Source organism: Callorhinchus milii, unplaced genomic scaffold, assembly GCF_018977255.1.
Source record: "Callorhinchus milii isolate IMCB2004 unplaced genomic scaffold, IMCB_Cmil_1.0 Scaffold9, whole genome shotgun sequence".
In the NCBI taxonomy this organism is placed as follows: domain Eukaryota; kingdom Metazoa; phylum Chordata; class Chondrichthyes; order Chimaeriformes; family Callorhinchidae; genus Callorhinchus; species Callorhinchus milii.
In genome coordinates, this window is record NW_024704750.1 from 7,709,918 (window position 1) to 7,737,256 (window position 27,339).

At 37.8% G+C, this 27,339-nt stretch overlaps 2 protein-coding genes across 5 annotated transcripts; one reads left to right on the forward strand and one right to left on the reverse strand.

Annotated features, from left to right (window-relative positions):
* Window positions 1-352: 352 nt before the first annotated feature.
* gpr137c (G protein-coupled receptor 137c) lies at window positions 353-14,250 on the forward strand. Of its 2 annotated transcripts, none has more exons than XM_007888164.2 (7): window positions 353-745; window positions 4,487-4,536; window positions 4,959-5,187; window positions 6,258-6,407; window positions 7,123-7,248; window positions 9,244-9,368; window positions 13,574-14,250. In XM_007888164.2, the coding sequence occupies exons 1-7, from the start codon at window positions 359-361 to the stop codon at window positions 13,578-13,580; spliced, it is 1,074 nt and encodes a 357-aa protein (XP_007886355.2). In that variant the 5' UTR covers window positions 353-358; the 3' UTR covers window positions 13,581-14,250. The 2 variants fall into 2 exon arrangements, with proteins under 2 accessions (XP_007886355.2, XP_007886354.2); XM_007888163.2 differs by lacking the exon at window positions 13,574-14,250 and adding an exon at window positions 10,632-11,837.
* Window positions 14,251-15,418: 1,168 nt separating this feature from the next.
* ero1a (endoplasmic reticulum oxidoreductase 1 alpha) lies at window positions 15,419-25,802 on the reverse strand. Of its 3 annotated transcripts, none has more exons than XM_007888167.2 (16): window positions 25,665-25,802; window positions 22,601-22,720; window positions 22,412-22,495; window positions 21,498-21,536; window positions 20,519-20,604; window positions 20,240-20,313; window positions 19,959-20,079; window positions 19,463-19,509; window positions 19,225-19,233; window positions 18,218-18,244; window positions 17,912-18,004; window positions 17,309-17,555; window positions 17,100-17,169; window positions 16,590-16,676; window positions 16,369-16,502; window positions 15,419-15,736 (listed from the first exon to the last, which is right to left on the reverse strand). In XM_007888167.2, the coding sequence occupies exons 1-16, from the start codon at window positions 25,785-25,787 to the stop codon at window positions 15,676-15,678; spliced, it is 1,422 nt and encodes a 473-aa protein (XP_007886358.2). In that variant the 5' UTR covers window positions 25,788-25,802; the 3' UTR covers window positions 15,419-15,675. The 3 variants fall into 3 exon arrangements, with proteins under 3 accessions (XP_007886358.2, XP_007886357.2, XP_007886359.2); XM_007888166.2 differs by having other exon boundaries at window positions 19,183-19,233; XM_007888168.2 differs by lacking the exon at window positions 22,601-22,720 and having other exon boundaries at window positions 19,183-19,233.
* Window positions 25,803-27,339: the final 1,537 nt, after the last annotated feature.

Below are 27,339 nucleotides of genomic sequence, written 5' to 3' on the forward strand. Positions count from 1 at the left end.
CAACTTCCGTTAACAATCGTTTGCCCCCTCTGTGTGTGCGCATGTGCGGACGGACCCCAACCACTCCCCCCCCCCCCCGCCCCGGCCCGGCGTGAGCAGGTGATTGGCAGCGCCCGGAAGGCCAATGGGAAGCGCGGGAGGCGGGAGGGAGGCGGGGCGGCCGCGGGCTGTTTTCTTTGCCGGAGCCCGAGGAGCTGCACCGACTGAACGGGCGGATGGAGTGAGCGGCGTAGTTAAGGGCCAAAGACTTGAAGCCGCCTTTAATGATTGTCACCGCCGCCGTCGTCAATAACAACAACAACAACAACATCTCGTCGCCCTCCTCCTTTTTTTTTAGTGTGTGTGTGTGTGTGTGAACATGTCCGCGGAAAGCCGAGCGGCTCAGCTCAGCGGCGCCCCCTCAGCCACAGCCGCCCCGGAGCGGCCGATCCGCGCCGCGGTGGCCCCCTCGGTGGAGCTGGGCTTGACGGCGGTCTACACGGCTCTCTACTCGCTGCTCTTCCTCTCCGTGTACCTGCAGCTCTGGCTGGTCTTGCACTACAGGCACAAGCGCCTCAGTTACCAGACGGTGTTTTTATTCCTGTGCCTGCTCTGGGCGGGCCTGAGGACTACCCTCTTCTCCTTCTACTTCAAAAATTGCGTCCAGGCCAATCGGCTGGAGCCCGTGCCTTACTGGCTGCTGTATTGTTCCCCTGTGTGTTTGCAGTTCTTCACGCTGTGTCTGCTGAACCTTTATTTTGCACAGGTAAGCTTTTGCATTTTATATATATATGTGTGTGTGTATGTATATTTTTTTTTGGGGGGTGGTCGATAAAGGACCAATCCTTTGTGATGCAAATGTTCGGCGTGTGCCTTTAAATGCATTGTTTATTTTATTTGTTACAGAGGTCCTGCAGCAAAACGCAGGAGGGAACTGTTGATCTACCAAAGAACCGTCTTTGTCCTTATTTATTTTATTGTGTGGTGGGTGGGGGGGGTAATAAATCCAGCAATGCGTGTCGCCAATCTTGGCGGTTGGGGTTCCAGCTCGAACTTGCAACCTTTTTTGACTTTTGGAGGGATTGCATTTGCGGGAGTTCCCGCTGAGGCGATGCGGTTTGTTGCTGAAATCAGACGCTGCTTTTTCTCTCTCTCTCTCTCTCTCTGTGTGTGTGTGTGTGTGTGTCTGTATCTGTGAGCCTTACGTGCGTGTCTTTTGCAAGAAGTCGCTCGTTCAGTGTTAGGCGAACGGGCGAGTGAGTGAGTGAGTAAGTAAGTAAGTAGTGGTTGGGATTTTTTGGGCATCTCACCGAGAGTGCGATTTGCAGGTTGGTCTCGTATTTTTGTGCAGCACTCTGTTTGCATCTGATATAAAGGTGGGTTATAATGTCATCCTAAGTAATTACTCCCCCCCCCCCCCCCCCACATGAACAGCCAAAAGATGTTCTTCCTCTGGTCGTGGCTACTGAAAGCCCATGGATGGAATTGCTGCTCAGCAGTCTTGACACATTGGCCAACAGTTGCCCCCTTTTTTGGGGGGGGATAAACAAGTCCAATTACAGCAGGCAATTAACACACCTGTGTTACAGTTAACACGGAGAAAAAAAGAGCAATTGTTCAAACTTTTTTTTTGAACCCCAAAACCCGTAGAAATATTTTCTTCTTTCTTTTTAAAAAAATGTTTTTTTTGCAGACACCACATTTGTAGGTCAGCCAATTAGACTGAAGTGAAAGAAGAAGCATCAAATCGTCATGAATGCAGAGATTATTCCTACCTGTAGGTGTCTAGAATTATTTTAGCGTATGACACGAATACTGTATGTACCCAACACAAAGAAAGACCTTCCATACTGTTGCATTCGGCCAATCTAAAAGTAGCAATGGTGAACTGGTTGCAAATTAGCATTTTTTAAAAAAATATATATATATATTTTATTATTCTTGTAATCGAGATCCAAAGTAGAGAATAGTGATTGGTATTTAACAGGCTTTGTATTTGCAAGTAAGTGACAACAGACCAAGAGCTAATGGATGCAGCTGTTGTAGTGACATGGTCTTCCATATGAATGTAATTCTAAACATTCAACTGATGTTAGCCATATAGATCAAAGAGATCCATAGACCCCTGTCCATGTACTTGCTTATACCAGAATTTATTCGAGCCAGGGGCAAGTTTGCTCAGATCTTTTAAGGCTTTGTTGGAAGATTAAAGGAACTCCTTGAGTTAGGAATGAACGAACCTATCTAAAGCAGGTTCTCTGGATAAACAAACACTTTCTGAAACAGCCTTTTAGTTTGTTTAGATTTTAACCAGTACTGTTATTTTTGAATTATAATTTCAGGACAATAAATTTGTAATATTAACACTGATGCACAATGTGCAATTTCAATTCTTGTTGCTTTGTATCTGCTTGTCCTGGATTACATGTTGACATATCTATAAAAAAATTAAAGAGATTCTGCCTGAACTCTTACTCACAAATAATGAGAAAAGGTAGGATTCCTTTCTTTTTTAAAAAAAAACCTTATTTGTAGAGTATTTTTCAATTTTGGTAAGAATTCTTTTAGTCATGAATATACAGGAAGCTGGATGATGTATTTTTTTGCCATGAATTCATTCAGGCAAGTTTAACTAGGATCGTCTTTAAGGGAAGAAAAATAGAAGAATTGTCAATCATCGATGAAAGTGTAGCTTGAGGCAGACAGTTTCTTTAGAAATTGTAGGTGTTGCATGATTGGAGATGTTTACTGTGCTTCATATCTACTATGTTACCTTATCCCAATCTACATTGTATTTCAGCTGCTGCAAATTGACTCCAATGTCTACATATTTTTCAGCATGTTGTGCATATAGTTGGAGGAAAGTTGAATGTTTTTATTCTCATTCCAGTTCCTGGTGGATGTGCATGCATTATATAAAACTATCTAACTTTGTACTAAAATGGAGCCTTTACGCCAAGGTCACAAAAGATAACTGTTGTGTGGGGAAACCCTTGCTGCACCCGCTTCAGGAGGAGTACCTCTTTGGAATAGATTGATGGCTTTTTTTTACTGCCCTCTGGAAAGTAGAGGGCTTCATATTTCTCAAACAGTGTGGGTTTGAAATAATACTGGTTCAGATTCTCAGTGGCTTGACCCAATTTTCAGTTTGACAGCACTCTTTAGGAAAAGAAACTGGCTTTGCTTTATTGGTTCATGATTGTAATGCTTTGAGAGCTATTTCGTACACGAAATTGGCCTTTCATCTCCCAAATTTTGACGTTGAGCACCTTTGGATTTTGGTTTGTGTGTTTGAGGACAAGGAAGGGAAAGGAATTTGCAGCTATCGCAGGTTAACTTTGCATAATTTTAACTAGCCTCTATGAACAATAGCCTTCAGTACTACCTTGCAACCACCAACATCTTGATGATGAAACTGGATGCATTTAGTGAGCTATTAACCTGTGTTAAACAAAATTAAGATAAGCTTTGGCTTTAACCAGCATATGCTGTGTATCCAACAGAGGTCAATAATGACTTTTATCCTCGCCAATTTTCTGACATGAAATCACCATTTGAGTTTTATTGGCCTTCAGGAATAATAGATGTTAACACTTATGATAAATCACAGGATTCCTCATAGTCTGATCTACTCGCAAGGAAAATGGCAATTGCTGATTCTTGTAAGGCAGTATATCTCCTGTCATGCAGCATGTTTGTAAGTTAGTGTTTTTTCAGTCTGATAAAGTATGGCCTTAAGCTTGTGAGTATTTAAACCTTTACAGTGTTGTCTTTGGGGACCATATAAATATGTGATGTTGCAAGAAAGGACCGTTGAAGTAGTACAGATTTATTAGCAAGTAAGCAATAGTGCTTTTTTAGTCTTTGACCCTGGTAAAACAAATATCCTTTGTTGTATGTGATGTATGGAGTGGGGGAGCTGTTTAATGCTGTCCTTCTCCCATAGCTCTTATGGTTGGTTGCCTTTCCGTAGATATTGCTGGCTCACAGGAGGTACCCGAGTAGATCTTGTGCAAAACTATTGTTTTCAAATTTTGAATGACTCTTGCACAAAATTCTGTTTTTGTGTGGCTTTCTCAATGTCCTTTGTCATTTGATTACTACATTGGATGAATTGCATCACTTTTTGTCAATAGCCATTAATATTTTCATGTCCTCGAGAATGTAGTTCACCAATGAAATAAACAACTACTATCTACAGTAAATCCTAAGAAGCATTTTGGCAATGTGATAAAGAGCTATGTAAAATTCAAGTATAAATCTAACTTAAATGGAGTTGATGCCTTGAAATGATAACAGAAAGTAAATTATTGCTTGAATTGTCTAACAAAACTCTCTAAAGTATTCAAGAGAATTGTAGAATGTTCTGCCTTAAAATGAATTATTACGTTTCTATTATTAAATGTACTCTAACATTGATCTGTACGACAGTGTTTGATTCACTACATTTATTATTGAATTCAATCTACTACATCGGTCTGTACCATAATGTTTGTGATTTTTGTAGGTTATCTTTAAGGCCAAAGCTAAATATTCTCCAGAGCTCAACAAATATAAGTAAGTTCCACTAGTCACTTTTACTGTAGTCTTTTGAACATCTATTGTGTAATATTTAGTGATATTTTTGTTTACAATTTCAAGGGACATTTTGCTACATTCTGAGATTAGCTCAGATGTCTGTTGAAATAAACATGGTCGCAGCTGTTGCTAAATATACACCCCAAATGATTGGTGATTGTTTCCTCTTTGTGTTGAGAAATCTACCAATACTTAACAAGTCAGTGGCTGCCAAAAGAAAAGAACGCTGTATTCATTGCAGAATCTTGTGACTTTTGTTTATAAATTAAGCGCCTCCTAAAAACAGATTCGCTATGAAGAAACTGCTTGATAGTAAAATTATAATGTATTTTATTGCATTTATTTTATTTTATGATTGGAGTTAGCATTCTCTTAATCACTTTCCCTTCAAATGTTTTCAGGATTCCATTAAGGCTGGCATTCTTGTTTGCTAGTATTCTCTTTCTGGTGGTGAACTTTACGTGTGCAATGCTAGTCCAGGGAGATGTGCCAGAGAGCCAGTTAAAGTGGACTGTGTTTGCCCGAGTGCTTATCAACGACAGCCTCTTTGTGCTTTGTGCCATTTCATTAGCTGTATGCATCTTCAAAATTGCAAAAATGTCATCAGCAAACGTGTACCTCGAATCAAAGGTAAAAGATCAAATGTTCACCCTCCAACTACAAAATGGTGTGTTTATTATTTAAGAATTCTTATATAGGATGAAATGTTCAGCAAAAAAAANCTAACTTACTGTCCTGTAGCATCTTGCTAGCTGGTTAACTTGTCAATGGCCTTGTCATTTTTAAAAGGAAATGGCTAAAAAAAACACATTACATCTTTATACAACAGTGTATAAAGAAGTAATGTGCTTTTTATTTGGGTTAATTCTGTTATGCTTTCTTTATTGCTTCTTAAGCACTGTTCACAATTAAGTAAATGGGATACAACATGTAGAGTTAAATGACCAAAAGAGTAAAATCCTTTTTGATATTATGGACTTTTAACTAATTCTAGCATAATAGCTTGAGCTATTTTGTTATCTCATTCAGAGCACATTGTGTTATCCATCACTGCATACTTTTTTTGTGTCCCATGCTATTGTCCTCTGTTTTGCCTGCCTCTTAGTATTAAGCATACATCTGTATTGTTTTAACATTAGAAAAGAGAAATCTCACTGCTTTGGTTAAATATATTGTTTTAGCTTTTTATCACAAAAGGTGATTTCTGCAAATGCCTGGCCTCAAAAGTGTTGGGAATTTCAGAAAGCAGTTCTTTGTTAAAGGGTGCTTTCTACCTCACCGTTGATGGACAACTTTAAGTTTATTTTTAAACAAATTGGCAAAGGTGATTAATCTTTTTTGTGGGCTGCACAACTGTCATTTGTATTAATGTCTGTATTAATGTCATTTGCAGTTTGTACTTGCAAGAAGATTTTGAAGTAAGATTTCTTTTGGTTTTAACATTTGTTTCATGTTGAATGAATTCTCACTTATTTAATAGAAAAGATGCATATTTTGAAAGGCGAATATTTTAAACGTTGAAAATGTGCCTAAATGTTTGTGCTGATCAGAGTATGAGTTGATGGTGATGAAGGTCAGATCACTTTTTTTTCTCTCTCTGATTTACAAGCTTAGTAATGCTTTGAGAAATCCATTAATCTGCTGCATTAAATGTGTTAAATTGCATACAAAGAGTGTAACAATATTTTTTTCTCTTTCAGGGGACATCAGTATGTCAGGCAACACTTGTAGGGGCTGCAGTGATCCTGTTTTATATATCCAGGGCTTCTTATAATCTGGTTGTTGTCTTCATGGCTCCAGAAGATAGGCCTAGTGCATTCAATTACGGCTGGTACAACGTGTCCGATCAGGTAGGTTTATCAAATGACACTTTTTTTAAACATTTATCAAATTATGGCTAATAGGTATTTCTGTTGCCAGTAGAAAAAAACACATAAATTTAAGGAGCTGGATCTGCAATTGTGTACTGTATTTGTTTAACCAATTTCATTAGGTAGTAGTGGTTCACTTATCAGTTGGCAAATGCAGGAGCTGGTGTTTCAATCACTAGTACTAACAAGATAGGAGCTCCTGAATTGGGGTTGGATAAATCAGATCAGGGTGTGTGTTTTTTTTCTTCTTCTCAATAATGTACTGCCCAGGCCTGTATTTGTAAAGCGTGTGGTGAAAATTACAATTTTTAAGTTTCAATGAAGAAATTCCATTGGAATGTGCTACTTGACTTATAATAATAATAATAATTATCCTGCAAAGCGCTTTGAGTCTTAATGAAATGATAAAGCGCTGTATCAAAAGCAAGTATAAGTACTATTATGATTATTACTATTATTAAACCAGCATCAGTCTAATCAGTCTAACCTCGGCAAACATCCCTGCTCCAAAAGTAATCTGACCAAATTGAGTACTATTATTATTACTTAACTTATGTACTATTATAGTAGTCAACACTGTCTATTAGTCTTTGAGTCAATGCTTTAATAGTTCTCTATCTGTTTAAAAACAAATGTTTTTTTAAAAAAAACCTTGAATATAGTATATTAAATTATATTAACTTCACCTTTGCAGGCTGATGTTGAGAAAATCAGTGGTCGAGCTTATGTGGTATTTGGAACAATTCTTTTCCTGTGGGAGTTATTGCCGACGAGCTTGGTGGTGTTTTTTTNCCGGGTGCAGAGACCAAATCAAAATCTGGTATGAAATTGGCATGAAAGTTTATTTTTAACATTGTTCCTGTTAGTTGGTCAGGGCCTTGGGACGTCCTCCTGACGTGAAAGGCGCTCTATAAATGGAATCTTGTTGTTGATGTAGATGTTCTAGTGGAATTGTATTACTAACCTACCTATCCACCTCAAATGTAGATGTCTTTTATAAAACAATAAGTACATTTATAAGAAGCCTTTTTACAGTACAATATCTCGAAGTTTCACTTTCATTACTCCTTAAGTTCATGGAATTGTACAATTTCTCGTACAGGTTGTTTAGCTATGGTACCCACATCGTAACGAAAAACTGGTCTACCCACACAGGTTTTTCCAGCAAGATTACTGGATAGGAAGTACGAGTGAGAATTCCTAAATTTACTGCTGCTATTCTAGTCTTCTAAATTCGTGAAAGCCGAGAGCACTCTGCTCCCACTGAGGGCAGTTGAGTTGCAATACCAAGACCAGGTTGAGATTCAGACTTACAATCCTCTGATTTTTTTGCACAGCTAGAGCTACCAGTTTACCTGGAGTGTAACCTTGTTCATTTATGTTGAATGTGTAGCATAACTTAAAAATTCAAACTAGGATTATAACTTAGTACTCATTTTGTACATTTTGCAGATACTTTATTCAATGGTGTTGTTCTGTTCTCATTATTTATGCTCGACACTACAGTATAACATCATATGTTTTGGGTTGCGATGGATGGTGATTAATCTGCCTAGAGCCCTGATATTTCAGGATGCCATTACTAAAATAAATAACTGTCAGGCTTCTTTTCACAAAGCAAATAACCTGTAAAACTGCTGCGTTCTGTAATTCAACCAAATAATATTTACCTTTCATAAAAGTATGCAACCTGATCTGTTAATTTGCTCAATAATCATTTTCTCAAACAATTCAGCTCTGATAGCTTTTGAGGTTTATATTTTTATGTACAATGTTTTTTTTATTTGATTCAGCTGAGTCCTCAGATGACCTGAGTAATGGAGTCCATTTCAGATGAGGTTACGCCACAGATGGGTACACAATCTGACAATAATGAAACGCGCAGAATGTTACTATTTTCCACAATTGCAAAATACCATCTGACCGAATAGCAGTTGCATTGACTGAACAGTATAATCTGATGTGTGTGCTATCATTAAGTTTGTCTTGATTGTGAGTCACACTGACTTTCTGTTTAATATGCAAAGAATTCCTGAAGAAGACATCTAAGGAGACAATTATTTTTATCTAATGTGCCTCAGATCTAGTATTCTTGGAAAGGCATCAGAAGGTGCCTCTTTGCACCCCCCACCCCATATGATGGTTTTTAAAGTGGTAGGAGAACATTTCAGATTTAGAGGTAACTTGTTCGGGAAGCAGGTAAACAGCTTGGCTGCGATGTTTGTAAGCCTGTTCATTTAATTAAATGCAAATCCCCATTTCAAAGGTTCTTTCAAAAGATTCTGCTCCTCCTACCCAGAGAAGTAAAAGCAAATCTAAATGCCCATTTGTTTAGCACGCAACAGGTTATCCATGAACTCTGTCTGGTTCAATGTTACTACCACAACAACGTGACCCCTTGGAGAGGCTCTGAGTGAAGCACACAACTTGGTTTGAGCTCCTTCAGTACTGTGAAGATTCAGTGCAGCTTAATCATGTAGTTTGATTGTAACTACAGAATATTCTTAAACCTTTGCAGCACCCTTGAGTGGAGTAAACACTCAGACCCTGCCCTGCATGAAAGGTGCTATCTGAATGCAAGTCATTGTTGAATAATTTGCCTATATGAACCAGAAGGGGCACGTTTGAATATACCAGATTGTATCTTTTGATTGTAATGTTTAGTCTTTGGTAAGAAGAAAAATGAAAGTATAAGTCAAAGGGAAACTTCTGCTCAGATAGCCAATCATGCAAGACTGAATTCTGCCTCAAAACTAACAAAAAATGAAGTTTTTTTTAAAAAAATTTATGACTTTATCTTTACTTTATTTTCTAGGGATCAGGTGGAATGATCAACAGTCACAGTTTCAGTTCTCGGGCTTACTTTTTTGATAATCCGAGACGATACGATAGTGATGACGATTTGACTAGAAGCATTGGTTCTAGAGGAGAAAGGGGAAGGTAAGTGAAGCCCTTCTCTAGAAGTGGCAATCTCTACATTATGAAAACTGAACCATTTGAGATGAATAGTAATAACCTCTTCAATAGTATCAGAAGCTCTACTCACTATGGAAGCAATTTTAATTACCAGTAAAACATTTACAGTTAACATTGTTCTTGCTTTCACTGCATCTATGATGATCAAAACAAACTAAAATCATGTAGCTCTTTACCTCCATCTTTAATCACACTACCTCACACAGTTGCCACCTCATGCATGTGCTATTGCAATCCCACCCTGCATTCCCTGACCCCACCTTTACAGATTGAGATCTAGAGCTAAATTCTTTGTTCGGCTGCTGTACTTGATGTTGTATTGTCTAATTCGTCTGGTCATGGCATTAATGGCTGCCTGTGAAAGCTTGAGACTGGGAATTGGATAGCATGAATAGCTCTTTAACACCTAATTTGCAAAGCAATTAGGAGCAACAGAAAAAGATCTGAAGGTAAGGGTCCTATAAAAGGCTCCTTCACACCTTGATTGAGGAAATTTATCAGGAAGCCACTTCAACGCTGCATTCCATCAGAGTATTCTTCAACAGACAACCTTAATAGAATAATTAATCCAACACACCAAGCTAAGTGTGGTCTTGGAAGATTGGATATGAGTTGGAAAAACCTAATAGATTTGTTTAGGGATTGACACTTTTCCATTTTGAGTGTGGCCTTGCTCCCAACCAAAGTGCTTCTTAAAGAAATTTATTGTAACGATCAGAGCAAAGATCTTTGTAATCTGGTATCTGATTCCATATATCCTGATTGGATTGTTCTTGGGTCTCATCCTAACTGCCTAATTCTCAATTTTGTGCCTGTAACCCATTGTTCCTGCTTTACGCCCAGGACTATCCTGAGGAGAACTTATTTACTGAATGGACAGTATTAGGGGATTTCAAGTCATACTAGCTGAGTCAAGTCATATTAGCTAACTGCTTCCTCTCCAAGCAGTTACTAAGAATGTTGCATTGTAAGATTTCTGTTGCCTCTTAAGGTGTAAGTAGTAAGGCTTGGGTTTCCACAAGACTTCCCCCACCCCCGGTGAATTCCTCATCTCAAACTGACTGTGTGGGAAAGGGCCTAGTAGAAGCTAGGTGCTTCTCCACACATGCCCACAATATAGATTGTTTGTGGTGAATAAAAGAGGGTACAAAATATTTTTAGCTGCAGTTAATTTTTTTCCTTTGTACAAGTCTAAAAATCCCCCCTTTTTTTCCTACTGTTTTTAAGCATCCTATCAACAACGCCACAGGGCACTGGTTGGTATGGGACCATTCATAGGAATAACAGTTACAGCGTGGTCCCTCACTTACTGAATGGACCTCCAGCAGCTACAGCACCACTTCTCTTCGCTTATGGTAACATCCAAACCAATCACCACCATAACTATTATTCAACACCACAAAACTATTACTCAACACCACAGAACTGAATGGAATCTGCAGTTCTGTGGCAGTGTTTACATGGCGGATTGTGTGGGCTAACCTCTCGGCACATTACAAACAAATGATTGAAAGCATTCCAATTGCTGACGTGCAATTCTGAAAGAAAAAGCTGTCAATGAAGTAACCTTAAGAAAGCAGCATCAATGATTATACATCAAAGCTTACTGAACTCCTGTAGCATCGTGGCTTGCTTTGATTGTAGTAAGTTGGGCTGCATAATTGCACTTTTACCTGCACTTGCAATCTGAACAAAAGTATGGAAATGCGCTATACCAAGACCAATATTCAGAAATATATCGCAGGTTTTTAGAATTGATATGGACAGGGCAGAGAAGCTATTTTCTTAGTGACTTGACCGTTGTAAAGTTTGTGCTTTAAATGTATTTCAATGTATGGTTTATGTAAGAGTTCATGTCCAAATTGCCATTGTTAAAACAAAAATACAGTGGCTGTTTAAATACATTAATGCTGTGATGCATGGATTTCAAATGTATTCCTATAGTATTGCATTTAAACAATCTGTACATGGGTATTGTACTTTTTTTGGTCATGGGAGTAGTATTAACAATTTAGTTGTATTTCATTTAAATACAAATTTATTGTACTGGATTTAAGTCTAACATAGCATTTGGCTTCAAAAGAGGCTATATACAGTGCATTGGAATAGAATGCATGATGCTGTGTTTAACCATTTACCACTTTTAAAACCGTATACATATCTAGGTTTCAAGTTATGCTGGTAGACTAATATGAAAACTAACATCTTTAAATATATTGTCACATAACACTTCTGTAATTGCAAAACTGTCAGCATCACATTAAGATCCTATTTTGATGTAGCACAATAGTAGAATTGCATGTTGCTAATGGGAGATTTAAAAAATATATCTGAGGTTCTTTGTTCTTGAGGGCTGGTTTCTTCAAACAAGGATGAAACGGTTATTGGATTTTATGTTTGTGGTGTGATTATATTTTCTAACAAAAGGTGATACTGAACATATCTGATATAAAAATGTGTGCTAAAATATTTTGTACACTTACTGCATTCCCTTTAAAAAAAGTGATTATATACACTACACAATTGTTGCAGGACACAGATTAAAATGACCTCTAACATGAACATGTGCAAACAGGTGTACAAACCAACTGCACTTGCTGTTATTTTTTACTTTTTAGAATGTGTTAATGAAAGTGGTGCCGGTCTATAATCCAGCAAATGAATGTGAACTCAGCTTGTTTTGGTCTGAGGCTACTCAACTGTTTGACATTCTTGCATTTCTGATCGAAGTGGAATGCACTAAATCAAATGTGTGACTGAACCTTAATGAAATAGATGTGCTTCAGTAACAACAATTATCTAGTGAATACTTAATCAGCACTTCATATTAAATCAGATATCGGCCAGGTTTCAAACATAGCATTAATTTCTGGTGCACTTTATTCTGGAAGTGTCGCTTAAGAGAATTTTCCATCAATTAAGGCCTGGTTTCAATAGGTTAAATGATTTCCTGGTCAGGTAAGAGTGCTAGGTTGCCTGATAAAAGTTGTCTCAGATTTAAAGAATTAAATGTATTTCATTAGAAATTCTTCTTCTGAGTTGGAGCTGTAAATGATGCATTCAAATTGCCAAGGATGCTGCATCGAGTCCCACCTACTCAATGCATCATGAATATCCCCTAGGAGTTTATTTTGTGGGTGTTTAGAAATGTTAACTTTTTTTTAAAAGAAAGTTAATTCCAAGTAGATGCAAAAATGCAATTACTTAATCATTAACTTATTAACTTTCCCCTTAAAATGTTTTAACACTGCTCGGTGAAGTGATACCACAGCAAGAATCCTGAAGTCTAGTTTTTTTTTCCAGGGCGGGGGGAAAAAAAATCATTACTAACCTTTTGAGCCCTATTATAATTATTGATGCTTAATAATTTAGCATCTGTGTAAACTGCAAAAGTTTAACTTTTTCCTGTAAACTTGTATTTTTACCTCTGTTAAGATTAAATCTACTCGGTACAGTTCTGAATAGTGTTTAAATTTGTGCCCTGCAGTATCGTGTAGATAGTTTTGAACTTGCACTTTTATTTCGGAGAATGTGTATGTGTGTAGTAGCCATTCGATTACATGAATGTGTAGTGAAATATGAGCTTTCTTTCCCCACAAAAACAGTACTTGTTAAACTCTGGTGTAGAGCAGCTTAAAAGACTTAAATTGTGCCTGTTGCTAATAGTTCAACAGTTAATGCTCTCATGAGCATGGACATTTTATAGTGGCTGTTGCTGATATATAGCATTCATTTACATCTTGCAAAAGTACAAATCTTCATGCAATAATAAATAAACCTGACATTCTGAGACATTTTACAATCTGCATGGACAAAAAAATACACTTATATATAAATGTTTTCTCTTCAGAAATCTTGGTCCCATGTACTTATGCTGGAATGTAAAACTAAACTTAAATTTGATTCACAGTACAAAACTCAAATTCTAAACTTTTAATTTGACCTACAAAAAGGAATAAAACTGAGCTGTTTATTTCACAGATTCGTTGGAGTATCTGTGCCAAAAGTACATTTAGTAATCCAATGTTAATGGCTGTTAATTATGAATACTGTACCATTTTATTGAATTGGATCTAATTTCTAGTTGTTTTTGCATTGTTTTGCTTGGTCACAAGTTGACTTGGTGCTTAATGTACCCAAAGCTCATTTTAATTGTGTCTTTCATCCAGTCCATGAGTGAATTGTCTAGCTGACAGTTTATCTGAAGATCTAAAGCTTGTCGATTGGTGTATGGAAGTATCTGAAAACCAGGATCTGACCAGCAAGATAAACCTTGCCTATGCTATTGGTTTACTATGTGTAGCAAGTGATTGATGTATCTCCACTTTAATAATTGTGTTTTTTGTTGTCATGTTGATCTGAGCCTTCAATTTCTCTGCTTTAAAATGTGCAATTTGTTTTTGTCTAACTAGAGATTCAAAGGTAAACTTCTGCAAACTAACCAAACTTTTAATGTGTTTTTATTGCCATAATTAACATCTAGACAGAAACTTAATAAATGAATGCTTGAGCAGAGAAATATTCCTTTCTTTAAAAACTCTCAATTCTTTTCTTCACAAAAAATTCTTGGAATTTTTCAATATTAAATGTTAAGGCTTTCATGTCATCTTCAAACCTACATACTTAGTAAGTGAGAATGTTTAAGGATATGTGTGTTGTTGGTGCCATTGGATTATTCGTAAAAACAATTAAAAAAAAATTACCATTTGTATTTGTACTGTTGACCATAAAGCTGTTTATTTTACTGTGGCCAATGAATGTAATGGACTACTTATGTAACTCACAAAGTTGTAACACAAGCACTACCATGTTTTGAATAAAAATGTTTTATGGCATTCTTTTCAAAGCTAACGTTTTTCAGATTCGTTTTTGAATTTCAATTTCATTGAAAAGCTCTACAGTTTTGCAAAATACAGAATCTTGCATATTCTATTCTGTACTGACAGCTCAAGGCAATAAAGCTCTGGCAGCAAAATGATCATCCAATCTGAGATGGTGTGTGTAATGCAGAATATTCATTCACTACATAGCCTGGCAGCTGTTATCAAAGAATCTAGTTAATGCATTAATCTAAAATCTGCCTCCAAGCTTGTTTGTTTATTTGGCATTTCCAGTAAATCAATAGTTGTAATGGACTAACTTATATATACTTTGAAATGAACAGGTCACATGTACCAGTAACACTTTGGGCCAAATGCGAGAAGCTCACACTGAGTAAAATGTTGGTGTAATGGCACAACTCACTTACATTTTGTGGTAAGGAAAGGTAGTGTCTAGTTGCTTCATCAATGTTGAGGTGGTAGATGCATTCCCTCTTCTGCTTGGTAAGGAAATATTCACTCAATTCATAGAATCTTACCATGTTTGTAATACATGATTGCATTTGTGTGGTTCCAGCATCTACTCTGGAGTATTTATCCTATTCCTCCACTCTTCACATACCCATTAATAAAACTTGCATATCTTGATACTAGAAGAAACGGTTGTATCTTTCTATTTCTAGGCACTTGGTTGATAATTTATAACTAAACCTCCCCATATTGTTAAGTAGTTTATTCTAAAATCAGGTTTTTTGAACAGTATATGTCATCATTCAAAACAGGACTTACAAAAGTAGATGTTTCTTTAAAAAAAAACTTGGATTTGTATAAGTACACATTGTGATCAGTAAATACAAAGGTATACAGTGTGGTTTTCCAATCCAAATGAATGGCATAGTGACTTACAATTTTGCTTGCCTCCTAGGTTTAAGATACGTTTCTTAAATTTAGAGAAAATAGGCTATAGTTTATTTGCTAAAATCAACTTGATAGACCATTGCAGCCAATTGAACATTTTTTCCCCCCAAAAGTAAAATGGCTTTGACAGGCTCTGACTGATTTTCTGGTGTAAAAACAAACGTTCAAAAAGTAAACATTTTTTTTAAAAAGGAAAAATACTTTTTGGAAACTATCCTAAAGATGTAACTTTCAATCAGTAGTAGTTCACTAATCATATAAACTTAGTTAAATAAATTACGGTAACTTAATTTTTTATTTGCAGTAGAAATTCAAACCAAAAAACTGAACTGTAATTCTTAAATTTCCAGATCTCACAGATCATCTGGCAAAATCAGTTTCTTCCTCTGAACAATATGCAAGCAGTTAGCCTATTGCTGCTGCTCTGAAATATAACACAACTCTCAATTGTAGATCCCAGTTTCTTGACAGTAATTTGCTTTGTCATATTTCACAAAAGTCACTTGATTTCTGAGACTGATGATTTTGTCCCATCAGTATAAATTATTCAGTAGTTCCCTGAAATTTTGAAGCTCTCGGATACTATTAGAAATCCTGGAAAGGAAAAAGAAATGATCGTGGGTATGTTTCTGAGATGATATCATCTTGATAGTCTACATGTTCTGGTTAGTCATTGAAGTCAATACAAATGAACATTAATCACCGACACCACGGCAGACATCACCATTGGCACACGATAATCTTATTTGGATTTGTAAAATTATGGATAACATGAATCTGCTACAAGCTCAAAATCAAAGCTAGATTTTGCCACATTTATGAATTTTAAAGGGCCCCAAATGCACTAAGTTGCTCAGCACTGGATATAAAATCAAGGTATGGGAGAATTACTGGCAGTATGCTATTACTGGATCTCAGTCAAGTTAAGACTTTACCACAAGAGTGCCCTGTGGTAAGGGAAAACATTAGTAGGGCCTGCGCCTGATTCATGATCTGACAGCCCCTGCTGATGTCCACATATGTGGTTGCTGGGTAGATGCTGCGAAAGGATAGAATTGGGTTTCGCTGTGATGTTTATTCCAAGTTAAAAATAACCTGATACTTATGATCAAAGCTCAAATATGAATAATGTATATTTTTGTTGTGTAACTTGCATTTAAAAACAGGTAATGTGGACAAACAGTCGCCAATGAAATTAACCACACAGTAGTTGTGAAAAATCTGACCTTCCAAAAGCGTTAAGAAGTGCAACTATTTCTTGCCGAGTTAGTTGAAATCTTTGCGATGGTCCAGAGTCTGGTAATTTGTTTATCTGCTTCTCAGAGAACAGGATCCTCAGAGCGGTACCCAATCCCTGGGTCTGTAAGAGTTGCACAGCATCAACTAACAACAGCTCAGCAACAACAGCAAACAATATTTTTTTTGTTATTGTTCATTTTAAACGCACCTGAAGTTTTCCCCACAGTCTACACTTAAAGCAACCGACACAATCCATTATTCTTGAAATGTTTTTGAAATGTAGCCGAAATTCTTCCTGTAAAAAGACAAAAACTTGCAGATTATTTTTCTTAGTCATTTCAGTAAAGTTAATGTCAACATTTTTGTCACTTTTTAAAAAAAATAAGTTCTCTCCCCACTCCCACACTTAAATATCTAGCAGAACAAACTCAAAATGAAGCAAAGCTCTTGGCTGTTCTTATTAAGGTATTATTTGATGCATTAAAAAGTGCTAACAGTTTTCTGCACAGACTTGGGATGCGTGTAAGTATGTAATAAATGTTTATGTAGAATTGAACCCAGGATTTTCAATTTAAAACAGGAGACTGATGAATGTTAAAGTGGTCAGGGTCTTAATTTCTGCATCATTGTCTGTGCAGCAGGAGGCAGTCTTATTAATGAATGACTTTCACTTCCCGAGATCTACGAAATGTAAAGAACAATATCAATCAACCGCCACCTTGAGTGTTTCAGCTTCCTTTTTTTCCCCAGCAAACAAGGAACTCTCATCGAAGTGTGAGGGAAATGATCTGGAATTAGAACATATTGTTAACACTTATCAATCATAAAAATCTACCAACAAGCTTATTTTACACCAAACTACACCTAATCGAATCTCTTTATTAGCCTCTTTATTAGAAGGCTAGATTTTACCAAACTATTACATACTTTGCCAAATGGAGGATTTCCAGTAAAAGCTTTTTATTTTCTGTATCCAGTGCTTTGTTGCCGGTATAAAGTTGGATGCTGGAACGTTCAAAAAAGGGCAGCACCTTAGATAAAGCCCTCAGTTCGATCAAGTACAAAAAATAAAGGTTCTTGAGTCTGCGTGGCCCTTCTCCTTTGGTCATTTCTCCATCAAACCGCAGCTGAAATTCTGTGGCATTGTGCCCCCATTTTCTTTCATACCAAGTGTCTGCAAAGAAGTTTATTGCAGATAAGGTTAGAATTGAGAAGGGTGCGTAACGATTTACGTAGTTCATTGGTATAAATTGCAGTGAAATCTATTCCTGATGGAGTATTACATAAATTCATTGCAAGAATTTATTTTCGCAATCGGCATTTGCATCATTGTGCAAAGCTGAAGTCTGTAAATCTGGCTGACCCAGGGAGATGTCAACTCCCTGGAAATACTGGTGGGTCAAGGCTGCAATAGACTCCACGCTATACTTCTAAATACTTCAGCCTCAGATTCAGCATATAATGTAACTTTTCATCATAGGATGCTGGAACACATAAGAAAGAGTACCCCAAAATGATTAATATATGTACCTCGTAAAAGATATCTTGAGCTGAGATGTATGTTAATGCTGGCATGCAAACCGGAAACTGTTCGGTAGAACGATCGTTTCTCCAAGCACAATCCTAGAACAGAAAGTTCATTTTCATTTAATAACTAGGAGAGTTACACTATTGAAATGTAATATTGAAAGTCACAATTATAATTGAATTATTCTATTATCTTAACTTGCAATGACTTTGACAAATGTTTTTTAAAAAATTAAATGGTGCAGTTTTACCTGCCTGTTTTGCCTAGGAACATAACTATATATTGGTCAACGCAACATACACTCTTACCTTGAAGCCAATTATAGAAGGTTCGTCCTGTTGGGAAAAATGAAACAAAATCATGTTCATTGTAGTGTAGAATTTACAACAGCGTGACAATCTTAGGAGCACCTCAGCAGAAACTACATGTAACCCCAGGATTAATTACCAGTAAAGAAATTGACAAGATTTACGAATCTGCACAAAATAAATATGGAACTTCAGCAAAAACAAATATAGATAGGATAAATATAGATAGGCTGCAGCATTAGAGTTCACTTTTAAGCTGTGCTGTCCCTTAGCAACAAAGACTGACTGGCGAGTTCGCCAAACTGGGAGCTGTCTTATGCAACAGCAGGACTGAATTTAACAAGTCAACAATTCACTACCCTGTATATTTTGAAACTTTAGCTTCTCACATGATTTCTAATGTAAACAGTACCAGAATTACTCTTTCAGAAGATTTTTGCAGTAAGAATTTTAGCCTATACACCAAAGAACTCTGATAATCGTTTAACAGGATTATTCTGAAAAAAGGAGAACCTTGTTCCTCCTCTCTTTGGGCATTGCCACCACCAGTAACTAATTCCAAGTAAAGCCTGAAGTTTGCCTCACAAAGGAACACTTCAATTCGTGGACTTTATGGGTAAGTAAGCAGATGAGCTATTTGATTCACTGTGTGATGATTAGTTTGGCTCAGTTGTTGAGCACTCTGGCCTCTAGGTCAAAAAGTTTTAAGTTGAATGCAAAAATTAGAAAATCAGCTGAAAACAGTACCAAGGAATGTTTAGGAGATGAAACGAAATGAAATAGGAGCTTTTAGTTTTATCTTGAACAAATTTAACATATACACCAAGTACACCCAAACATACGCACACACAAACAGTCTTGCTCTTTTAAGATTTATAAGTGTTAGGGCCCTTATGAAGGGGTTAATTTAAAAGCATTTCAATCCAATGTTCTTCTGGTGATCAATCCCATATCCAAGACCTAACTGAAATACTGAATCATCCAGTTCTGAGAAAGAGGGCCGTTACCTTCATCACCTGCAAAAGAAGAAAATATCAGCTCAATAGGCTTTTGAATTTGATGAAACACCTTTGAATGGTTTACATTAGGGGTCTATTTCTTTTTGATTAAAAAAACCCACAGAATTCCTTGACTCCTGGTTAATTCCCATCAACCCAAAGGAATTCTGCTTCAGAATGAGATCACTTTATAGACTTATTGACTTATCGATTTTAAAATGTTGATTTTTAGTGAACATTAACTCACCTCTGCCAGGTACCATTGGGTTGAATGGTCTTCTAATGGAGTTTGGCCTGCAATGTGAAGAGAGTCATATGATAGACCTAGAAGGAGCTCAGCTCAAAAATCAGTATACAGAGGTCATTGATGCAGCATGATTTGGCTCCAGTTATCCAAGTTAAGGCAATTCTCTTACACTTGCATATGCTGATTGAAATCAATAGCAATCGTCGCATTATTTCTTTATATTTGGAAGACAACAAATTGTACCCTTCACATCATCAACAAAGCTAGATATTAGGTACTAAATATTTTTAGTATTCTATGATAGAGATTCCCATCGTCAGGCTCAGTGATTTCACCAAGCTAATTTCTCCAGCAGAGGTCATCACCCTCACTGTCTAAACATAAAAGTATTGGAAGATATTAAAGCAAATAACTTTCATTTTATTTTTATATAAGGATACTCATAGAGACACCAGTAAAAGCCTGGAATATTTTCACTGTTTTGCATACAACTTACTTAAAACAGTTTTCTTCATAGATGCTATTCCAGATTTTCCATGCTTCTGGACCTTTATAACCTGTGTAGCGTTCTGGGTTCAGAAGCAAATCCACATATTCAGCATCTGGAGAATATTCATCTGAGAAAAAAAAATGGTACCAGTCAGAATCAGATCCTTCACTCCTCCCCTCCCCCACGCCCCATCACTTCCATTTTCAAGCAATATCTGCTTGAAGTTCACATTTCTCACACGCACACTGCAGACAATATAAGATACTTGTAAAGACAAGAGGTCTTACCATCAGCTTCACAGAAGTTATCTGAAGAGTCATCATGTCTAGTCCAGTCTAGCATTGCTTGTTTTGTTTCTTCACTGAACAATATTAAAAAGAATAATTGATCACATGTGGTTATGATACATATGTCAAACTTGTAGTAGAAATGATTAACGAATGTCAAAGATTATATAGATCCCCCCAATTGCAGATATTTTCGAAACAAAGAAATTTATATCCTGCACAGCTATCTCAGCTACAATGGCAGTAAATAGCGAGGAGCCAAGTTGATGAAATAATTACCTCAAAGAATTGTTGACGGCTCCCAGCTTCTCTGTCTTTTCACATTCTCGTTCATCCTTGGAAACAACATTTGCTTCTTCAGTGTACTAGGAGGTCACCGAATTAGATTTGTTAGTCAAAAGGTCGTTATAGTTATGATTGCGCATAAAGTATGGAAATAATTTTGAGAAACATAACTGCATTGTACAGTACTTTTCTGCCTCTTGCCTGATAAAGATATCATGATATGCTTACATTACAATGTTTATACTATATTGCTATCACTGATTCAGAAAGCATCTTGTGGTAGCTCCAAATACTGATATTTATTGCCAAGAGCTGCTCCAAGAAATAAAGGTCAAAATGAACTATTACATAAATAGGAAAACATGGCATGTGTACTAATAAAATTACAGAGCTCAGAATAGACACAAACAAGTCCACTCAAGCTTTTCCTTTGTGCTGTGGGGTGTGGTTCTGAATCCCTGGAACCTGTACATTGTGTGTTACTGTGTTTTGGCTTCTTCCTATTGATTGTTTTATTTATTCAACGGAGGAAAATAAATCATAATTGACAGGCAGCAAGTAGCAATAACCCAGTTTTTATTCCAATTTTACGAAGGCAACTGTAAATGTATCTTTTGCTTCCCTTAAACAAATGCCTCCGTGTTGTACCAACCTACCAACCTGCCCGCTCCCTCCATTCAGCGGGCTCCAGCCTGCTCCATGTCTCACGCCCAACCCGCCCTACCATCGGTGAAGGGCTTTCAGCCTCTCTGGCCCCACACTCTGGAACTCCATCCCACAGTCCCTTCGCCTCGCTTCCTCCCCTGCCTCCTTCAAGGCCGGTCTCAAGACCCTCCAACAATTTTGTTGTTTTTGTAGAATAGAGCATTAATAAAAGGTTATTTTGAAAAATAAAAAGTAATGTTTGAATGCTGAAGTATTTTTCAAACAATAAGGGTATTCAACATTAAAGTTCAAGGTTTTAGTACTGTACCTTAAAACTTGCTGATCTGATTCCTGCAGGCACTTCATCCTGAAGCAAACAAAAGTTGAACATTTTTGTGAAATGAAATGTAGTAGAAATAAAATTAGTGTCATTAAACTAGAAGAGGGAATGTGAAATTCTAGATTTACTACAACCCATAAGTTCTTATATTAGGTTACAAACTTTTATAAATGTAATTTTTAAAAAAACGAATTGTCACAAGCAAATTGGTTCGAAGAGTTTGAGCAAAAGACAGGAATCAGTGAGGTTGAGGAGATCAGAGTCAAAAGTGAGAAGACGTCGGCACGAGCAGAGAAGAATGACTTGAGATGCAGGAAATTGAGGCTCGTGCAGGACTTGATGTTTGACAATGCAGTTAGAACATCAGGGGAATTGGAATTAAGGAGTATGTCTTAAGTACACCTTTAGGCATACAACAAACGATATGTGTTGGGAGCTCGCCAAACCATACAGAGCAAGGTAACTGGGCCCTGTGGAGTGGTTTGAGACGTGAAGATAACACCTGATCCACTATTGGTCTATAGTTTGAAGCCTGGTTTGTGGGAGGAGGCTCCCTGGGACACACAGGTCACTGAACCGAAAACACAACTCACTCCCTACGCTATCTTTATAGGTTTGTCTTGAGAAAACCATGTGCGGGAAAAAGACTGTACTGAATCTGCTCACAACACCTACTTTTCGACACTCTGCTCTATTGTTTTGACATTTTAATTAATTTATATTGAGTATCTAAAAAGGGCAATTGTCCAAAACACATTCCTTTCAATAACCTACAAGGCATCCGATCTCACCATTGGGGAATTAAGAATTTAAATACAATGGACATTGGGATTATTTGGAAGAGGAAATAATTCCAATACCATCAACTTTCCTTTGAAAACATTGAAGTAAAATAATCTTACTGGTTCGCAAGCTTTGACAGCACAATCCCTCAGCCCACAATGGCTTTTGTCTGACCAGAATGGACAAGGCTTTTTTAAATTCACCTGAAAGGAAAGAGGGCAGAAAATAAAATCAGTCCCAAGTTTATCAACCATGTCAAACAATTGAACGTTTTATTAATCTGGATGTTGAAAATAATGGAAACGTACCTTGTAATATCTAAAGTAGTCACTGTTTAGCAGTTCTTCTAGTTTGGGGAAGATTTTGTTGTTGTTGAAATCATGAATCGTTTCAACATCACAAGTACAATCATTCAAGTATCCAGTTACCTACAGTTACAAATATTTTTTTAATGCCATAGTCTTTAATAAGCGGTGCTACCTTAGAAATACAGCTACAATGTCCACAGTCACTACACTTTACAGTACATCCTGTGAAACGCTTTGAGATATTCTCCTAACTTGTAAAGCGCAATATCAAATGCAAGGATTATAACTCTTAGTTGCCGTACACGGAGTACATCAAAGTCAATGAACACATTTTTAGTTTGTATCCAAGTGCAGGGCTGATCAGTGATCCTTCATCAGATAAAGATCAACAGTGACTGAAAATTCCAGCTTCACGAAGATAAAAAAGATATATTCAGGGACTTTCAAAGTCTAGCAATTATGTTTAGGGTTATTTTGGCAGGTCTAGAACATTCAACAATAAGGTTATCCCAAAACTTTAGTTTTACCCATTTGAAGGTTGACTGCCAAATGCTTTATAATAGAGTAGTGCTGGAGTTGATAGGATCCTGAAATAATTTGTAAAATATTCAAATTCCAAACAAAAGGGAGTCTTTGTTCTTTCAAAAGAGGTCAGATGCCACCACTGACTTTACAGGTACGGTCAATAATGGCATCTATTACGGGAAAGAAAAAGCTTCTCCTACATCTCTCAAGTGCAAGAGGTGTTTAAATAAGAAAGGTGCATGAGACCATTTGATCTCATCCTTTGAGAGTACTAGCCTTCCATTTTCCTACTACACCATCAAGGGTACTATCTGCTCTCTGCATCTCTCTAGTTAAGCAAAACAGCAGTCACCAGATGCACAGTCAGCAAAACATAATCTTCCATTCATTTCAAGAGATCTAGCACTCAATGGAAAAAAATTAATGTGACAATAATTGGAAGATTACAATAGAAATATCGATTACTTTAAACCAAAATTTTAAACATTTTTTTTACACCATTCATCCGCCCAGAACAAAAGGATAGCAAACTTGTGGCTGGACATTAATCCTCCAGAAAGTGTACACACCTCTCTGTCAACATTATAAACAATATAAATACATTTATTTTATTACGCATTCAGCGCTTTATAGAAAGCATTTCGTAACAGCCCTGGGAAAGTATGCTCCTGCTTATGGAGACACAAAAGTACTTATTGATGTTGCAATCCCAACCAATAATGCTCCCATTGATCCACTGTTAAAACACTACTCACTGATTTTCCCAGAAGCGGCCTCTGGAAAACTATGCCATCTTCTACTGCTCGACAATCAATTGAAAACTCACTGTATTCACATAATCTGTTGCCTTTCCCAATCTATAATCTGGCAGTTTATCCCACCAGTGGCTTTGCAGAATTATACTGAGCAGACATGACATGACATGTGTTACTCCTGAAACCAATTTGCCACCAAATGTGCAGCATAAACACAGGATAAATGTGTCACTTCCATGAAATCTTCCAATTACCTAGAGTGCAAGCATTTTATATTTTACCTAAACCCAGCTACGAAAGTAAATGCAAAAGACTCTACAAGTAACACAAATATCAACAGGGGTGTGTGTGTGTGTGTGTGTTCGTGTAATTCCAACTGGTTATAACTCTGTGGTGTGTTTTTGGATTTCCAAAATTAACTTCCTGAAAGAACTAACTCCATTCTGAGCAGAAAGTGACAGAGAGAGAGAGAGAGAGAGAGAGAGAATCCTAATTGTAAGCATTGTAACCAAAAAAACAATAATAAATTGGTCATTTTCAATCTATGACTGTTTGTGGGACATTGCTGTGCGCAATTGGCTGCCGCGTTCGCCAACAAATATACAGTCAATTCACTTTACAGCGTGTTCTGTGAAGCGCTTTGGGACGTCCTCCCGACGTGAAAAGCACTATATCAAATGCAAGGATTATTATTATTGTTACTATTTGTATTCCATCAGTAAACGTAAGTGTAATTGTTACAGCACCGGATCTCGAAGTGGGAGGAGATGTCCTGGTGATAACACACTCTGCCTACGTGCTCTGTGAACCATCCGCACTTAGTCAAGAACCAGCCTGCAACTGTGCAGGACAACTCCTGCCCCAACCCATCAAGGACACCTCCCCATCACCAAAGCACCAAACAAGGGACCTCTTGAGCAAAATTGCCTAGAGTGCAAGCATTTTATATTTTACCTAAACCCAGCCACGAAGGTAAATGCAAAAGACTCTACAAGTAACACAAATATCAACAGGGGTGTGTGTGTGTGTGTGTGTTCGTGTAATTCCAACTGGTTATAAGTCTGTGGTGTGTTTTGGGATTTCCAAAATTAACTTCCTGAAAGAACTAACTCCATTCTGAGCAGAGAGTGACACAGAGAGAGAGAGGGAGAGAGAATCCTAATTGTAAGCATTGTAACCAAAAAAACAATAATAAATTGGTCATTTTCAATCTACGACTGTTTGTGGGGCATTGCTGTGCGCAATCGGCTGCCGCGTTCGCCCACAAATATAACAGTCAATTCACTTTACAGTGTGTTCTGTGAAGCGCTTTGGGACGTCCTCCCGACGTGAAAAGCGCTATATCAAATGCGAGGATTATTATCATTATTACTGTTTGTACGTCATCAGTAAAGGTAAGTGTAATCGTGACAGCACCGGATCTCGAAGTGGGAGGAGATGTCCTGGTGATAACACACTCTGCCTACGTGCTCTGTGAACCATCCACACTCAGTCAAGAACCAGCCTGCAACTGTGCAGGACAACTCCTGCCCCAACCCATCAAGGACACCTCCCCATCACCAAAGCACCACACAAGGGACCTCTTGAGCAAAACCCAATCATCCAGTTGTGCCCAAGGCAGGCCAACATGGTGTGGGACAAGGAACCCCTTGCGCTGAGACTGACACCTCTGCGCATCGCACAGCGATACAGGGCAATGAAGGACAAGAGAGAAGAGCAGTTCGAGAAAGCAGCCCCTGAATTACAACCCAACAGGTCACAGAAAAGGATCGGCGGCTGCTCACCTGACAGAAACACCTCCGAGCAGCCGAGCCTCGCTGCATGTCGTTGCTCTGCTCGGTCCAACCTGGGGAGGCACTCAGCACTGCCGCAAACAGCAGCAGCAGCAGCAGCAGCAGAGCCTTCATCGTGGGATGATGTTGGTCAAAGCAGCAGCACATCCTTACAAACAAGCGATTGCAATCATAACGAGGGGTGTGGGGAGGGGTGTGGGGAGTGGGGGGGGGAAAAAAGTTAAACCAAGGAAACGTTATGCCACCAGAAAGGAACGGGCATCGGGGACAACTGGGTTTGACTCATTCAAAGTTTATTCTTTTAAAGCGCCTCCCCCCGCCTCCCACCTGGTGCATTGCTCTCTCCGACTTCCTTGTGTGTAACAGCAAATTTGCACGTCGCGATCTTTCCCTTCTTGGGCAATGAATATTCACGGGAAGAGCGTCTCATTGGCTCACAATGTTTTTTTTAAAAAAAATATATATATTTTTTATATACACACACACACACAGCTGCTTTCCGCTCCTCCTTGAGGGCAACACACCGAAACCCACAACTTCCTTGAAAAGATTCTGGCGACGTGTTCTGTGTGCTTTTATGCACTTGCGGCAATGGGGCTGGCCGGCAGGGACCGGGTCATTTTGTTTTAAAGGCCGTACAAGAAAATACAACGTGCATCTTCCCATGGTAGATCATTCGTTCAGGATGTGACTCGTATCTGGTGGTGTTGTGTTGCGTTATGTTGTTCTCTTCCTGATCACTATGTGTGAGTGAGGATGAACCATTCAAGGGCGAAGGTTTATGATATCGCCAGCGGTTCTGCACTTAGGGAGCTGCAGTATATTCGGTCCAACTCACCCGTGGAGCTTGACAACAACAACCACAACGACAACAACAACAACAACAAATGACATTCTTCTATGAGGCGGAAGCAATTATCGAATGGAACTTGCAGTTTTCCTGGAATTTGATATCTAACCGCACAGGGTTGAGTAAAATTCGAGCTCCTTAACAGTTTGCTAGCAGTCATTAATTCATTGTAATGTCTAAAAATTCAATCACGACATTTCATTTATGGGGAGAATGAACTTTTAAAATATATACTTATTTAAAATATCTAGGGGGTTCATTAGATGAAACATATTTTCTACCCTAATAGAAAAAAATGAAATCACATAAATTCTTCAGCATTATTTACTTTGCCATGATAAGCACCATTGTCATTCAGGGGGGTCAAAACCTGCACTGTACACGTTGCCACCATTCTGATTAGTACGGTATACACATTAGGTGGTTTGGGACCACCATCAAGTACAAATATAACATATTTAACCAACAATGTCTTACTGTTTATCCCTTATGAGGTTTCTATTAATTTCATTAAAAAAATTCTGCAGTGCCTTAACTTGTAATTCTCATTGGACCCTCACACCAATCCAATGGATGCAATGTATAAATAAATGTAAAAGTAGCATAGGAAGGTGGTTTAACAACAGTGATGTGAAATTGCAAATGCTATATCAACTTTTCCCTCTTCGCACATGGCACAAATAGTCGTGGAATACTAGTAATACTATTATCCTATAGAAATTAGTTTAACATACTAGTGCATCTTATTGTTGGAAGACCGGATGGCATTCCAGACACATGGGATTTTCCACATGCAGGTGGCATACATACAGTAAG